General features: G+C 39.5%; 1 protein-coding gene across 2 annotated transcripts in view; it reads left to right on the forward strand.

The window, feature by feature from the left end:
* The first annotated feature begins 1,259 nt into the window (after positions 1-1,259).
* The window catches only part of RTN4 (reticulon 4), a 72,051-nt gene continuing 55,289 nt past the window's right edge, over positions 1,260-18,021 (forward strand). The window contains exon 1 of one of the 2 annotated variants that reach the window (XM_045979782.1): positions 1,260-2,099. In XM_045979782.1, the coding sequence (XP_045835738.1) occupies positions 1,526-2,099 (574 nt within the window). In that variant the 5' untranslated portion in view covers positions 1,260-1,525. The remainder of the gene's footprint in view (positions 2,100-18,021) is intronic. The other variant, XM_045979783.1, reaches the window with a different exon arrangement.

Here is an 18,021-nt window from a genome sequence, read left to right on the forward strand (position 1 = left end):
GATGCTTAACTGACTGAGCCACCCACGCCCCCCTGTAGTGTGCATTTTAAATACATTTCAGTCTAGTCACACTAAAAGTGCTAAATAGCCACAAGTGGCCTGTGACTAAGATATTGGACAGTGCAGTCCTAGACTATGAGCAATCTGAAAGCAGGTTATCCTGTCTCCAGGGCCTCTGGAATAGGAATGCAGTGCATATTTTTGTAAGGGATACCAGAAACATTAAAGAGGCTCTCTAAACCTTTGCATGCTGATACTTGTATGTTCTGCGACCACTTTCCTTTAAACTTCCTTTCCAGTTTTGGAAAAAGTGGAATGGGGATCACACTCATTCCAGCATATCAAACAAATGAGTACTGGCCTTCCTGACTCTCAGAAGGCCTGAATCATCTGAAATGTTGACTCATGAGCCTTAGGTGACTGAAATGTAATGTGAATCAAATTTGCCTTCCAAGGCATCGTTTTGTTTCCACTTTCCTCCTCTCTCTATTTGGGTGACTCATCTTTCTACCACGCGGGAGTCCAGCAGCAGGCAGAGCCCCAAACCCTTCTGAATGAGCTGACTTTGAAATGGCCCCAGTCCTCCAGACTGTACATGCCCAGCTGTTTTGCCTACCTCATCCAGGGTCTGCAGTTTGGACGGAGAACGACCTTAAAGCTTCACCAACACCGCCCCCCCCCATATATATATATATATTTTTTTTTTTTCTTTAAGGTGGTGAAAGTAGTAGTGATGAGTTGGTCTGGTAATTTAAGTTTGAAAAAAAAATGTAACCTTTTTATTTCAAAATCTTTTAATACTTAGCGTATAATTAAATCCTACGGCCTACTTCACACTACCTTTCTCTACTCTGGGTTTTTCCCTTTCCTGGGTGGAAAGTTACCACCCCTAGTCCCCCAGGATAACGCCCTTCCGGAGGTGTAGGCGAGGAACCCTCAATCCTTCCGGGTAGGCAGCCTGTCCTGCCGCAAGCTTACGCAGCACAGGAACTGCAGACCGACCTCCAGCTGTGAGCAAAGCCAAGACCCCAGCCCACCCAGCCTCTGTCCAAGGGGAAGGGTGGGGTTCCCAGTTCCAAACCCCTCCCATCGAGCTCACCCCAGCCCGTAGGAAAGAGGAAGTACAAAAGGCTCCACCCACCTTTCCTCTATTTCTCTTTCCATTGGACCGGCTGGCTGCCCATCGTTTCTATCCCGTAGGCGACTGGCTCCCTCCTCCCGCGCCAGTCCCTGCCTCTCCCCGCCAGGGAGAGTAAGTCACGCCAAAGTGGGCGGAGAATCCGCTGGCCTCTCTCCTTCGCTCGTCTGGGCGGTGGCGGCAACTGGGGACGGGGCGGGTGGCGCATCACGGGCGCAGAGGCAGGAGGAGCAGTCTCATTGTTCCGGGAGCCTTCGCCACTGCAGGTCTCTGGGCTCTTTCGGCCCTGCCCCTTCAGTCCTCCCCAACCCCCACAACCGCCCGCGGCTCTGAGGAGAAGCGTCCCGTGGAGACAGCAGCTGCAGCATCATCTCCAACCCGCCAGCCATGGAAGACATGGACCAGTCGCCTCTGGTCTCCTCGTCCTCGGACAGCCCGCCCCGGCCTCAGCCCCCCTTCAAGTACCAGTTCGTGAGGGAGCCCGAGGACGAGGAGGAAGACGAGGAGGAGGAAGACGAGGAGGAGGAAGACGAGGACTTGGAGGAGCTGGAGGTGCTGGAGAGGAAGCCCGCCACCGGGCTGTCGGCAGCCCCGGTGCCCACCGCCCCCGTCGCTGGCGCTCCCTTGCTGGACTTCGGCAGTGACTTCGTGCCCCCGGCGCCCCGGGGGCCACTGCCGGCCGCGCCCCCCGCCGCCCCGGAGCGGCCGCCGTCTTGGGATTCGAGCCCTGTGTCTCCTGCGGTGCCCGCGCCTTCCCTGCCCTCCGCTGCCGCAGCCTTGCCCTCCAAGCTCCACGAGGACGATGAGCCTCCGGCCCGGCCTCCCCCTCCTCCTCCGGCCAGCGTGAGTCCTCAGGCCGAGCCCGCGTGGACCCCACCCGCCCCGGCCCCCGCCGCGCCCCCCGCCGCGCCCCCCTCCACCCCGGCCGCGCCCAAGCGCAGAGGCTCTTCAGGCTCAGTGGGTGAGTGCCTTGCCCTCCCGCCTCGCGCAGCCCCTCGCTCCCCTCCGTCTTTTGTGTGCACGCCCAGATGCCACGGGCGGAGCCCTCCTCTCCGCCCCGAGGGGCTTTGTCCGTGGACCTCCGGGCGAAGGCGCCCCCCCTGGTAGGAGCCGTCGGGAGCAGGGTGGGGCGGCCAAGGAAACCCGGGCTTGTTCTTTATTGTCTGTCTCGGTTTCGGGGAACACGTGCACCCCGCCCGCTCCGGGCTTCTTCCCTCTGGTCCCTGTTCTGCAGCGTCCCGGAAGTTAGGCACCCACCCCTAATAGGAACTGGGTCTGTATCTATGAACTAGGGTAGTGGATACATTGGACTGGTTAGGCTCCCGGGTAAAAGGATGGAAAGGCCTTGGCGCCCTTCATCTTTTGTCTACGAGTCTGGGTTGCTCCTAGGGAAGAGGCGCAGTTTTGCTGCTAGTCTGTTTGCCAGCATTGAGCCCTGCCCCCCCCCCTCACTCACCCTGGCTTGGGTGCCCCCCCCCCCAGCGCCTCATTCCCCTCCCTTTCGACTCTTGGCGCTGGTGGGGAGCTGGCCGGGTGGAAAACATCCACGCTGACCCAACTGCAGTGAAGGGAGAGCGCCTCCAGTGGTGTGGCGCGTGGAGAATCGGGAAGGCGAGAGTTCTGGCAAAGTCCTGCCACCGCCCAGTTTATCCGCGCTGTGATGTGGCGACTCCGCTGCTGAAACAAGCCAGGGAAGTGGGATCTGAGCGTCTGTGGTCCGAGGGGGCGCAGTTCTACCAGGGTCTCAGCTGCTGAGTGAGAGGAATTGCTGTCAGTGTGGTTTAGGCTCTTGATGCATTATAATTGAATCGGAGAGGAAAAAAAGCAAAATGGTTGACATTCTTAAGGGAAACCTGTGGTGTTTTTACCGCTGATAGGCCAGTTGAATTTGTGGCAGATTTGCCACCAGACTTAATGAAGTGTTTTGAGAAAGGTATTTTCATGTAGTGGTTAGAAATATTATTTCTTAGAAGTTCTGTGTTTTAGGTCTACAGGGACAAATCTGCATAGTTACAAACATTAACAAATCTTTTCATTCACTTTAGTACCTTAATTCATATATATATGTATGTATGTATGTATGTATTTATTTAAAGGAACATTGTTTTATTACCTTTTCCATTTTGGGAAATTGTTTATTTTGGAAGAGAAAAAAATCAAGTTGGTTAGAGATGGAGAATCTTACTAGACAAGTTATCAACTTACTAGCATGTGTCTTGTCACTTTGGGGCAGCAGGAGGACCTTTATGTATAAAAGGGTGAGAATCTGGTAGTGTTAACTGCTTGTTGAGAAATCTTCATTGCCTTGTAGGATTTTAGAAATGGTTCATTTTCTAGAAGAAAACCAATCCGAGATCACAGAATATTTTTCAGTTCATTTCTTCACAACAAGGAAATAAGCCAATTGTGATGTTTCTGAATAACATCTTGATAATGACATACCCCAAATGACATACCCCATACTCAAAACACTAATCATTACCCTTAAGATATTAGAAGATGTGGAGTAGCTCAGTCTTTGCCTTTTCTGAATTAAAAAACACGTTTAAGAGAAACTAAGGGGAGGTAGAAGAATAAAGGGTAATAAGAAATTTGCCAGTGGGAAATCTAATGATTAACAACGTCATACTGATTTGTCATCTTGTATACCAGCATGGGAACAAAGAGAAGAGTTCTGATCTTTGAACATTAGGGATTCAGGAGATGACAGCATTCTCCTGGAATTTTGACTTTTGGAATACTAAATTTGAAAAACAAAGAACAGGGAATAAATAGTGCCTATTCCGGGACTCTTATCTATATAGTTCCCTAATTCTGCGTTGGTGATAGCTGTTTCAAAACTTTACTCATTTAGTAAACCACTGAATATCACGATTATTCATGGATAGTTAAACTATTTCTGTGAGTCTTAGGTTCTTAACAGTTTGTTCATTTATTCAGCTGATGATTGATTACCTACAAAGGGACAGGTTGGTTCTATTCTAGGCTATGAGGGTATAGCAATGAGCAATGAGCAAAACACATGTGCTCCCCATGAAGGGAGTACGGTAATAAGCACATAAGTAAGGAACTCAGAATAGTGATAAGTGTTATGAGGAAAATAAAAAGGATGATAGTATGGAAAATGATTGGGGAGTGGGGGCTGTTTTTAAGTAGGGTAGTATTGAGAAGTGGTTTTGTGAGGAGGTGAGGTTTGAGCTGCGGATAAAAATTTCCAAGCAACCCATAGGAGGACAAAAGCCTTGAGGCAGGAATTAGCTTTGTGTGTTTGAAAGTCTAGTAAGAAGACTAATGAGAAAAACTTGCAAGACACTGGTGTCAGGTGAGGATGGGGAGGTGGGCTAAACGTAGATCATCTGGGGTCTCTAACAGGCCAAGGTAAAGAGTTCTTTTTTTTTTTTTTAAGATATTCTTTATTTTAGAAATATGCTCCTTAATAGTTATATTGTGATTTTGGTGCAAAAATAGGTTTTGAAGATTTGGAGGACCTGTGAGGACTGTTGGGAGTAAAGACAAGGTGAGAAGTGTATAAGGCATGGTTAAAAACATAGAGTAGCCCGACAGGAAGAGGGTTATATTTACTGAGTTGGGCAGATTCTTGACACTTGGGCATTTACATTGTAGTTACATTATTTTTGAATAAACTCCGATTCCCATCACTAGGAAAGTAGTAATTTTGCTGTTTTCTGTTGTGCTTGGAGCATGCCCACTGTGATGCAGTAATTAAGTGAGACAGAAGCCTCTCTCCTGACGACCATTTTTCACGGAGAAAACATTTGGCTTCACTTTGAGAAGGTGGTTGGTTAAGGGGCTTTAAAGAAACGTGAGGAAAACTCTGGATAAAAATTGTGTTGAGGGAAATGCAAACATCATTAACATGATGTTGAGCTGATCTCTGAGCATGTTTTAAACCAGTGTGAAGATTGAAAATGTGGTAGATTGGGTTCTGAGGCATATTGAATACTACTAAATTAAGATACAAGGCTTTTAGCATCCTGTTTTTAATCCATGCTCTGCCATCCACAGTTGCTCTTTTGGTAATTTATATTTTGAAACAAAAATGTTTGTGTTGTTTCCAAAATGTAAAGTTCTTTCATTATTTTTTACCCATGTCCTGAATTACTGCTTTATTCCATGGGAGACGAATTGGAGATTATTGAACTGAGGCATGACATCATAAAAGCAGTGTTAGAAAAAAAAAAATGAATTGGTGACAGTATTCAAGATAGGATGGAAAGAAGAACAGGGAACTATTTAGAAAGCTTTTGCAGGGGCGCCTGGGTGGCTCAGCGGGTTAAAGCCTCTGCCTTCGGCTCAGGTCATGATCCCGGGGTGCTGGGATCGAGCCCCGCATCGGGCTCTTTGCTTGGCTGGGAGCCTGCTTCCTCCTCTCTCTCTGCCTGCCTCTCTGCTTACTTGTAATCTCTATCTGTCAAATAAATAAATCTTTAAAAAAAAAAAAAAGAATTTAGAAAGCTTTTGCAGTAGTTCTGAAAGTGATGAGTAGAGCCTGAACTGGTTCACTACTGTTTCAGTCAGTGAAAATGGAATAGAGGGGAAGAATATAAGAAACTACAAGAAGCATGATTTTTTGGCTGCAAATCTCTATTTTTATGGTTAGGGCAAAAAAAGGTTTTATGAAAGAAGAATTGATAGGACTTGGAGGCAAAGATGTAAACAGAAAGAAAAGAATGTTGGTGCTTACTAAATCAATTTCAGAGACTGTCCAAATTTGTTATTTGAAATGGAAATTTGTATAGAATCGAATGCTGCTCATAGGTATACCTTATGGCTTGGGATTAAAAATTATTAGTCTTTTTTAAAGTCATTAATTATATGATTAGATACAGTGGCATAAGAACACATAGTAGAAATGTTAAAAGATTTTCAGTGATGTATAATCAGTGATGTATAGTTTAAAATCTTAAGTGCTAATTCTTAATATAAAATTCAAGTAAACAGTGATGTGACTCTACCAGGAAGCAGTTGCTTCTACAGAAGGAGCTATCTCATATCCTATCCATTCCCTGTCCTCCTTTGAAAATGGTAACAAGAACTGATGAATTTACAGATTCTGAATAATTGTTGTTAAGCCATTTCTAATTTCTGACTGGGAATAAAAATTGGGAACTGGTATACTCCTTATGTATAAGTTGAGTTACATTTTAGATTGGTTCCTAGCATGCTCTGTGTCAAATTTATAGCCCTTTTTAGTAACTGGCAAGCTCCCTCAAACCTTTTTAAAATGAAGTGGTGGATATATATTGAACCGCTGATAAATACCTCATTACGAGGAATAGTATTTAAAAACATGCTATTTTAGCACTATATCCCTGTAAACTTGGAATATTTGCTATCTGTTTTTCTTTTTTTTTTTAAAGATTTTATTTATCTATTAGAGGGCACAAGCAGGGGGAGTGGCAGGCAGAGGGAGAAGCAAGCTCCCTGCTGAGCGAAGAGCCTAGGTGAGACTCAATCCAAGAACCGTGGGATCATGACCTGAGCCGAAGGCGGATGTTAACAAACTGAGCCACCCAGGCGTCCCAAGATTTGTTATCTTTATAAAAAAATTTTCTAAAAAGGAACATGTTATCTATTATCTAATAATTGGCTCTGTTTTATGTGTAGTTATTTCATAATCTACTGAAAAGCAATTTATTTGAAACACTACTGAAGCAAGGCCCCAAATTAAATGGCACATTTTAAAGGTACTGTGCTAGCCCAGGAAAAAGTACCTACTCAGTGGATGATATTTCTTCTTTCCTGAAACTTCTGATTAAGTAGAAGTAATGTTGTAGATACACTAGTCTTACAGTACATTCTTTGAGACTTTTTGTTCCTTTTCTAAATACAGAATCTAGAAAGTCCCTTTGGGGGTGACAGCATCAGAAATGGAAACTGTAAGGGCAGACCATAATTCTTCAGTGTTTAAAAGGGTGAATATGACTTTTGTGGCTGGCTCCTATGGGACATAGACATGCAAAAAGGTGGGACCCAGCTTCACTGATGCTAAGTTCTTCTTAGACTGTTGGCTAATGATTCTTTTTAACTCTAAAGGAGGAGTTAATCATTTTACGTTTAAGCTGTTTGTTTTGTTTTTGGAATGGTGATTATTTTTAAGTTGCTTTCCTCATGTATTCTCATAACATTCTATTCTCATTGTATATATCATACCATATATGGTAATGGTATGTTTACTCATTTCTGTTCTCTGCCAGATGGTATGCTCCTTTGGGTAAGGGACTATGTTACTTTTTTCCCTTGAGGAAAAGGACGATGTGACATGTCTTTATTGCTGAGCACAGTGCCTTAGATGTGGTATAGGCACTCAAGAGATTTTTTGAATGAATATGATATTATAGATGAAAACTGACCTTCAAATTCTCTATAGCCCTAGAATTACAATATTTTCTCTCATGAATTCTTATGAATGAAAGCATTTATTTATTTACATGTATAGGGTATATGGATGAATCATTGATGAATCTCTTATGGGTGGTTAATTGGGTTGTTTCTCAACATTTTCTGTTATAAATAATGTTGCTGTTAACACTTACATATACTTCTTTGGGAATACATGTTGTTATATGTGTTGTAGGATAAATTCATGCAAGTAGAAATTCTGGTTCAGAGGGTATCTGTGTTTAAAACTTTGATAATGCCAAATTGTATTACAAAGAGTTATTGGAGCCTCTATTCACACCAGTATTGTGCTTAGAGTACCGTTTTCCTTATGCCTTTACCATTACAGTGTATTGGTAAGACTAGTAAATGGCTTAGGAAATTGTCTTTTTTAAAAAATTTACATTTCGGAGTATTTTTTTGGCTTATGTGCCAGTAAGCTTTTTTCTGATCATAGCTTTTGACTATTTTTCCTTTAGGTTTTTGTTCTCACAGACTTAGGAACATTTCATCTATTGTAAGGAAATTTGCCTTTTATTGTGTCCTGAAAACTTTTTTCATGATTGGTTATTTGTATTTTGATCTCTGGCATATTTTTTTGTGCAGAAATTTTATGTAGTCAGATTTATCATTTTCTTTTATGCTTTTGAGTCATACAAGTCATTCGTTGAGTTTTGTGTAATTCTTAGGAAGACTCTTAAGATTGTAAAAGATGCTCCCATGTTTCCCTTAGTACTTTTATGATTTCATTTTAACATTTTTTTTCATTTTAACATTTAATTCTTTCATTCTCTGCAGTTTATTTCATTTTAAGGAGTAAAGTAGTGATATAATTTTACTATTCAACATGATTTCTCATTTTTCCAAACGCCATTTGTGTTGAATCATCCATCTTATCTTTACTCTTTTAAAATGACGCTTTTGTCATATGCTTGTAGAATGGGTGAAATATTTCCTCTTCTGTTCCATGTCTTTGTCTTTTCATATATAGGTACCAAACTGTTTTAATTGCTATAACTTTTCAAATGAAAAACTAGCTGATAGCATTTTCCAGAATTATTTTTTCTGGCTATCTATGCATGTATAGTTTTCTACTTTATCTTTAAAATTTGTTTATTTAATCCCCACTCCCTCTATTGGAATTATAGTGTGGTTACATTAAATTTATTCATTAATTTAGGGGAGAATTGATGTATGTTCTTTGATTGATATTACATATTTTTTCTACAAAGCCGGTTTTTATTAACTTGTATTTTTAAAAATTAGTTTATAATTATGTGAAATATAGGCTTTAAAAGACAATTGTTAAGTATTCTGGCCTACTTAGCATGAAACACTTGAAATTCTGGGTTATATATATTTGGTCTCCTCTTTTCAGTTGATCATGCACATAGACTGGTAAAAAGAAGTCATCTCACTTTTTGGTTTCTCAAAAAAAAAAAAAAACCAACTTGAGAAGGGAAGAAACATTCTCTATGCTCTTGTAGTTAGAGCTGTAACTACTAAATATTGGATTATTGTTTTAGCAGTCTTTGAATCCTTAAGTGGCCCACTAGTTTTAAAAACAAAACGAAACATGATTTCTTTAATAGCTTGTTCTTCCCACTGATGGAATTGTGAGAAGGCGGCTCTTAAAGTTTTGTTGTTTAAACAGATTTAGCAGTTGTCTGGTTATCTTGGTGATCCCTTAGAAGTTCAGTGTTAATTTAAAAATTAGCATACTCCTTTTTTTTTTTTTTTTCTTTTCTTTCAAAGCCAGGCTTAGGGCTAAGTATGGGGACAAAAAGATGAGTAGAGGGGCTCCTGGGTGGCTCAGTGGGTTAAAGCCTCTGCCTTGGCTCTGGTCATGACCCTAGGGTCCTGGGATCCAGCCCCTCATCCATCCGCCTCTCTGCTCAGCGGGGAGCCTGCTTCCTCCTCTCTCTGTCTCTGCCTGTCTCTCTGCCTACTTGTCTGTCAAATAAATAAATAACATCTTTAAAAAAAAGACTACATTATAAAAAGATGAGTAGAGAGAATTTATGAGAACTGCATGTAGCAGATAAAGGGAAAAATACAGGACCCTTGTTGTAAAGAACTTTCTGCTGTCTTAAAACCAGAGGAGTCTTGTGATTGTACTGTAGGGGTGATCATAAACTTACCTACTTGTCAACATCTTTCGTGAAAGAGAAAAAAATCTTAATTGGGTTCTAGGTTGGCCTGCATATTTTTTGTCTCCAGTTTTACAGATTGATTTGTGACTTGAGTAATTGGAAGGTGCCACTACTAGACTTATTTATCTCAATATTTTGACAGTGCTAGGTAAACCTGACCTAGAGCATGAAAAACATTTTTCTTAAAGATTTATTTATTTGGAGAGCGCATTGGAGGGGGAGCAGAGAGTGAGAGGGAGAGAGAAACTTAAACAGACTCCTCACTGAACATCGAGACCTGATGCAGGGATCAATTCCCACGAATCATGAAAGCTGGACCTGTGCTAAAACCAAGAGTCAGTTGCTTAACCAACTGTACAACGTAGGTACCCTGAAAAACATTTCTTAAAGCTACTGCAGTCTTTGATCTCAAAAAAGAAGAGAATTTCCTTAAAAAATTTTTTCTTTGTTTTTAAGGAAATTAAACCATGTAAATCCCTTTCATAAATAGCCTTTAAAACTTCTCAGTTTCAACTAATCAACATTAATGTTAAATTATAGAAATGTTTAATATTAAATCTATCAAGTTCTGTTACTTTAATTTTTATGCAAAGCAACTTGATAAAAACAGAGAGCTGGAGAGGGAGAATCTCAAGCAGACTCCCTGCTGAGCACAGAGTTCAGGGCAGCGCTCAAACAATGTGGAGATCAGGACCTGAGCTGAAATCAAGAGTAGAATACTTGACTGACTGAGCCATCTGGGTGCCCTTTATTCCACGAAACTTTCTTTTGACCCTCTTAACGAAAGTTTTGTTAATGGAACATGTTCATCAGGAGCTATAGTTAAGTTTAGCACTTATAGAATCAAACATACATATTTTAATTGCTAAAAGAGTTGTGGATAAAACTGGTTAAAATTGCTTCTATATGATAGAATTTTAGTATGTTTACATTGCCTTGTTTCTTTTGGAGGGACCTAAAAAGTTATACTTTTTGTTGTAGAAAATTTGAAATGTAAAGACAGAATAGTGAATGAAAGTTGACTTAGCTGTCACTGAGTCCCAATAGCCATCAACCCATGGTCCATTCTCCCAATCCCACACCCTCATAAAGATTTTTGCAAACTGTAACTACTCCTTTTTGCCAAATGTAACTGGAACACTCAATAATCAGACAGTTCCCCAATATATTTCACAAAAATTAATGTAATCAAATAACCATTTAGTGTGTATATGTTGTGAATGATCTTTTTTTGTTTTTATCTTTTCACCAGTTTTTTTTTTTTAAATTAGAATTCAAAAGTCTGCATATTACAATGGATTGATTTTTTTTTTTTTTGTCTCATTAACTGTTCCTTATTCGCTTGGATTATCTCTCCAAAATTTATTTGTTGAAGAATGCTCATATACTTTTTTTCATTTTAATGTTTGTATTAAGATATAATCTATATACAGTAAATACATAGATCTTAAGTTATAGCAGTTTTATGTTTTGACAAGTGTATCTAGTCATTAACCCACACCACTGGCAAGATAGAGAACATTTACATCATCCCAGAAAGATCCCTTGGGCCCTTGCAGTCAGTTAAATTCAATGCTTGTTCCGACCTTCCTCCAGCCACCCCCAGTCCCAATCAACATTGTTCTGATTTCTTTCACTGCAGATTAATTTTTCCTGTTATATTGCACCATGTGAATGGAATCATATGGTGTGTACTCTTTTTTTTTTTTTTTAAAGATTTTATTCATTTATTTGAAAGACAGAAATTACAAGTAGGCAGAGAGAGAGAGGAGGAAGCAGGCTCCTTGCTGAGCAGAGAGCCCGATGCAGGGCTCGATCCCAGGATCCTGGGATCATGACCTGAGCGGAAGGCAGAGGCTTTAACCCACTGAGCCACCCAGGCGCCCCAATGGTGTGTACTCTTAAGTCTGATTACTTGCTTTTAGTATGTTTTTAAGATTTATCAATGATGTTGCAGGTATCAGCAGTTGGTTCCTTTTTACTGCTAAGTAGTATTCCACGATAAGACTATACTATAGTTGAATTAGTCACTTGTTGATGGACTTGGATTATTTATAGCTTCTGGCTACTATGAACAAAAGAATGCTATGAACATTCTTGCATAGGTCTTTTGCGGACATAGGTTTTTATTTCTCTTGGTAAAGAGAGTAGAATTGAGTAAGAGTAACTGGTTAGAATTGCTGAGTCATGGGCTAAGTATATATTTAACTTTATAAGAAATTACCAAACTGTTCTCCAGAGTCCTTTACTTCCATCAACTCAATTTATTTTCATCCAACTTACAATAGGAGAGTTGTGGTGGTTTCACATTCTTACCAACATTTGGTATCAGTCTTTCTCATGTTAGCCATTCTGGTAGATGCATAATTGTTTCTCATTGTGGTGTTACTTTAGATCTCCCTAATCATTAATGAATTAGGGGACTTTTTTTTTTTCTTTTAAGATTTCATTCATTTATTCAACAGGCAGAGATCACAAGTAGGCAGAGAGGCAGGCAGAGAGAGAGGAGGAAGCAGGCTCCCTGCCAAGCAGAGAGCCTGATGTGGGACTTGATCCCAGGACCCTGAGATCATGACCTGAGCCGAAGGCAGAGGCTTAACCCACAGAACCACCCAGGCGCCCTCAGCATTTTTTTATACAGGTGTCCTAAGCCCCATTTCCCGTGGGGCAATGCTGAGAGGCCTGAGTGACACTTAAACTTGCTGTGCTGTATTGCAGGAGAGGAACCTTGAGCTTAGGGAAACTGAATATATATTACATAGTAGGCATGCCTGCCTATTCCACTTATATTGCATACAATAATTATTTGAGATTCAAATACTCATATTTACCACTTCTTTAAAGAAATTATGAGATGAGAATATTTTGTATTTACAAAATTTAAAAAATTTAACATTTTTGTTCTTTGTTTCTGAAGATCCAGGTTGGATCTTCATTGATCTACCTGGTATCATTTTCCTTCAGTCTGAAAAACTTACTGAACATTTATTGTAATACAGATCTCTTCGTGACAATTTCTTTCAGCTTTTGTTTTCATCTTTTGTTTTCATCTGTTATTATCTAGTAATGTTTGTATTCATCTGTATTTTTGAAGCATATATATTTTTTAAAGATTTTATTTATTTATTAGAGAAAGGGTACATAAGTAGGGGAAGCAGCAGGGAGAGGGAGAAGCAGACTCCCCACTAAGCAAAGAGCCCAATGCGGGGCTCAATCCCAGGACCCTGGGATCATGATCTGAGCTGAAGGCAGACATTTGATTGAGTCACCCAGGTGCCCCTTGAAGCATATTTTTGATGAATATAGTCAGTCTTGTTGTTCATGGTAGTTAAGTTCAGTAGTCACAGAAGATACTGAATTAGCAAATACTGAATCATTGCTTCTAGGGGAAATCAGGGTTAGGTTCCTATGAACTGCTAGTCATACCATTTTTGTTAATGATGAATATATCATTTCTTTTTATGTGTGTTTATATTTAAAGATGAATTATTTAATGTATATTGTTGATTTATTAACATTGAACTCATGGCCAGTATTACTTAACTCATGCCTGGATGAAGCCTATCTAAAACACGTGTTTTCTCTGTAAGGCACATCATGGCCTTCTTGTGTTTAAGAACACCAGAGAGTACTAAAGCACTGTTCTTAGAGAACAATTTAAATAGCAAAGTCACCAAAAAATCGCACACAAAAAAGAAAAAATATGGCACTAAGTAAACTGCAAAAAGTATACTTGTTTTCGGTATGAGAGCTGAAGTAAGAAGGCATGGGGCTGCCTTGTTTGACCTCACCTGGGAATGTGTGCTGGGTTCGCTGCTCTGCACACATCCACTGCTGTTAAGTGTTGATTTGGGGGAATATCAATTTAGTGAGTAGGCAGTGACCAAATAGGCAATCAATGAATAATAAGAATTGACTATATATAATGATAGGTTGGTAGATTTTTCGTCACATAAAGATACTATCTTTTGCATTCCATTGTTTCTAGTGACGGGTTAGGTCATTCTTATTACTGTTTCCCTGCCTGTTTCCTTTGTTTCTAAGATTTTCTGTGTGTTTGGTTCAATTTGATCTTGACAGTGTACTTCTTTGTGGATTTGTGTTTATTCTACTCAGTGTTTATTCATTGAGCTTTCTTGGTCCCTTGAGCTGGTATTTTCCATCACAGTTGTCAAATTTTAGGCCATAATATCTTTACTTATTTATTTTTCTGCTTCAGTCATTGTTGCCTGTTTTGGGGACTCCAATTACATATAATTTAACTGCTTGATTGTCTCACAGGTTGCTGAGACTTCTTTTTTTCCCCATGCTGTGCTTCAGTTTGGATAGTTTCTAATTGCTCATTCTTTAGGCTTACAGATCTTTTCTTTACCACCCAATCTGCTTTTAAGCCCATCTAGTGACTTTTTCTTTCACTTAATATAGCTTTCTGTCATAGAATTTTTAGTTGGTTCTCTCTTCTGGTCCTAAGAAGAGACCAGAAGAGTCTCTTCAAAGACTCTTTGAAGTCATAGAGACTCTATGTCTCTACAAAGATTCTCTGTTCACTCATTATGCCCATCTTTTGCTGTATATACTTGAGAGCTATTTAAATTTTCATTTTAATGTTTGCTAATAAAATGTTTACATTACTTCTTTGTTTATATTAGCTGTTTTTTCTTATTTATGGTCCTATTTTCTTGTGTCTTTTCATGTTCAGTAATATTTTATTCTATACTGGTTGTCATGGGTGTGTTGTTAGTGTTGTTCTGGAAGTCACTTAATTCGCTAGCAAATCCTCTTGATCTTTCATGTCATGATTTTAAAAGGAGGGTCCAGAGCAGGTGTTGGCTTTTTTTTTTTTTAAGAGCGAAACAGTAAATATTTTAGGCTTGTGGTCCTACAGGTTCTTTTGGAACTACTCAAGTTTGCCCTTATAATGCCACAGTAGCCATAGACAATACATCACACAAATGGACTTGGCTGTCTTCCAATATGATTTTAGCCCACAAGCCATATTTTGCTGACTTTTGGTCCAAATCTAGACCAAGTAACCTAGACTAGGTAACCTTTAGGGTTAAAGTAGTCTTCCTTTAAAGGCATGCCTTTTCTGGGGTCTCATTTTTATACTTGGAGTGTTCAGCAAGGTCTCTACACTCTGGTTTGTCAAAAACTTCTGGTCAGGTCTTCCAGTGTAGAATCTGACCTCCAAAATATCTGTTCTCCAAAACTCTATCATAGATTCTCTGCTTGGCCGCTGTAAGTCTTGTGCCATATATGTGCGGCATAGTTGAGCCAAAGATTTCAAAGGACCCTCTATCCAGATTTCTGGAGCTCCTTTTTTGTGAAGTTTTCTTTTTCTTTTTTTTTTTTAAAGATTTTATTTATTTATTTGACAGGCAGAGATCACAAGTAGGCAGAGAGGCAGGCAGAGAGAGAGAGGAGGAAGCAGGCCTCCCGCCGAGCAGAGAGCCCGATGCGGGGCTCGATCCCAGGACCCCGGGACCACGACCCGAGTCAAAGGCAGAGGCCCCAACCCACTGAGCCACGCAGGCGCCCCACAAATTCCAGACAAGTCAGCGGCTTCTTCAACTCAGCAAGAGTGCAGTATTCTTGGCCTCCTTTTCCATGTACTGTAGACAAAGGGCTTTCGAGAGAAAGCCAGGGCATCATCTGGTATGCTTCCTGCTTCTCAGGAATCACCCCCTGTATTTCCTGTTGTCCAGTGTCCCAAGATAGTTGCTTCAGTATTTTGCCCTGTTTTGTAGTTATTTATGTTAGGTTAATCTGATGGAATTATTCTCATAGCAGAAATTCTATGATTTTAAAATGCAGTTTATTTCCTGTCTTTTATAAATTAGTTATGATTTTTATTGCCCAGTTTTACTTTTGGTTGATAAGCAGGTTTTGAAATGAACATGTCAAGAAAAATATTCAATATAAGAGTGTGTGAACATTAGTGAGATAATGATAGCCTATTTTAAATTGACGAGTACTAAGTTCAAAACTGACATACCACTTTTACTTTTTAAAAAAGGGGCTACTTAAAAAAATAAATCTCTTCAGTGAACTTTGAAATCAATCCTTGTGTGATGGAAATAATTAGTATTCAACATATATACCCTGGAAGAGTCTAAATTTACACTCTAGATTTAAACTTGAGTAAGGAAATGAAACTAGCATTAGGACCAACAATAAGGAATAGTTCATTTGGAAAAATTGGTTTTATGAAGGGTATTCATCTTTCATGCTGTCAAAAGTGTAGTGATTCTAGTCATTTTACGAGGGTAATAATAAGGAAATAAATATCTATCTGATTATGGTGATAGTTAAATTATAATTTTCTAGCTTTGTCATTAACTAGCTATGTGACTTTGAATAAGTTACTTAGTTCTCTGAGCTTACATAACTGGAAATAGAGATTAGAAAAAATAAGGATGATTGTGTTTTAAAAAGAAAATAAGGCTGCATATGGTGAATTTGTGCTTTACTGGATGTGAGCATTCTGATATACAGGAGGTGGAAGGAGGGGTTTGGTTAGGAAGAGTTACGTTTTGGTTAACAAGTCACTGAAATAAGTTTAGATAGCTAGCTTGGGGGCTATATATTGCAGGGCTTTAAGAGTTTCAGGTATAATTCAGTGGATAACTGGAAGCTTTTAAATGTTTTGTGCAAGAGAATATATAGAATTACTATTTTTTACCTTTTTTAAAAAATTTATTTATTTTTTTGGCGTAACAGTATTCATTGCCCATGCACCACACCCAGTGCTCCATGCAATACGTGCCCTCCCTATTACCCACCACCTGGTTCCCCCAACCTCTCACCCCCGCCCCTTCAAAACCCTCAGGTTATTTTTCAGAGTCCATAGTCTCTTATGGTTCGCCTCCCCTTCCAATTTCCCTCAACTTCCTTCTCTCCATCTCCCAATGTCCTCCATGTCATTTGTTATGCTCCATATGATACCTGACTCTCTCTGCTTGACTTATTTCACTCAGCATAATCACTTCCAGTCCTGTCCATGTTGCTACAAAAGTTGGGTATTCATCCTTTCTTTTTTTTTTTTTTAATAAACATATAATGTATTTTTATCCCCAGGGGTACAGGTCTGTGAATCACCAGGTTTTTTTTTAACTTTTTTATTTTTTAAAGATTTTATTTATTTATTTGACAGAGAGAGAGAGAGAGACAGTGAGAGAGGGAACAGAAGCAGAGGGAGTGGGAGAGGGAGAAGAAGGCTTTCCTCGGAGCAGCGAGCCCAGTGCCAGGATAATGACCTGAGGCAGACACTTAACAACTGAGGCGCTCAGGCAGCCCTAGAATTACTCTTTTAGGAATATTAATTTGATGGTAAGAGAGACTTAATAGAAGAATTCTGGCTTCTTTTTTGCTTATTATTTAGTGAAAACTTGTTTAAATATTGCCACTGTGTTTTTACTTAGCGTGGGTAGAATTAAGACCTTAATATTATTTTTTTCTGTTTGTGCAGAATAGCACAAATGAAGTTGATGACTGAAGTTTCAGTTTCATCCAGTAGTTAGAATTTTACGTAATCATAGATCATAGAAAGAGGGGGTGTTATCTTTTTTGTAAATCTAGTAGTAGTATATGTGTATATATAACATGTCTCAGTAATGTTTCACTTTTAATATAGTGTCCCTGATTATAAAACAGTTTATTATTTACTTGTGAAGGTTAAGATCTTTTACAGAAAAAGGAAGACTAACCTAAAATCAGTGATTTTTTTTTTCAAAACAAAGTAATTCTTTAGCCTTAGAATTTGGTAGCTTATGATATGTAAGTATTGTCAATCAAAAATTTTTAACATCCTTAATTTTATTTAATAATATTTTAAAATTCTAAATTTATAAAGTCCAGGGAAGGAGGTACTGCGGAATGGCTAAAGAAAAGAGCATAGACCTGTATACTCTCTGAATTCAAATCTCAGATCCATCATTTTTCAATTTTGTGACTCTGGGGTAGTTACCCACCTTTTTAATGCCTGTTTCTTCATTTCTGAAATGAGGATAACAGGAGGACCTAACTTTGTGGGGTGGTTTGAGCATTGAAAGAGTATCTGAAATAAATGTGCCTGGCCATAATAAATACTATTATATTGTGAAGTAGAAGCAAATAACCAAATATTTCAGGTAATTAACAGGGTATTTGCTGGATCACAATTTACCTTAATTCGGGAAATCAAACTTGAGGGGCTGATAAAGAAAGAGGAATTTACACTGGTTGCATTTATGCATAAACTGATCCCGCCAAAAGATAAAACACATGAACTTGAGAGTTAGACGTGTTTATATCCTTGCTCTCTGGCTTCCTAGGTCTGTGACTTAGAGC

The sequence above is a fragment of the Meles meles genome, chromosome 15 (assembly GCF_922984935.1).
Source record: "Meles meles chromosome 15, mMelMel3.1 paternal haplotype, whole genome shotgun sequence".
Classification (NCBI taxonomy): Eukaryota; Metazoa; Chordata; class Mammalia; order Carnivora; family Mustelidae; genus Meles; species Meles meles.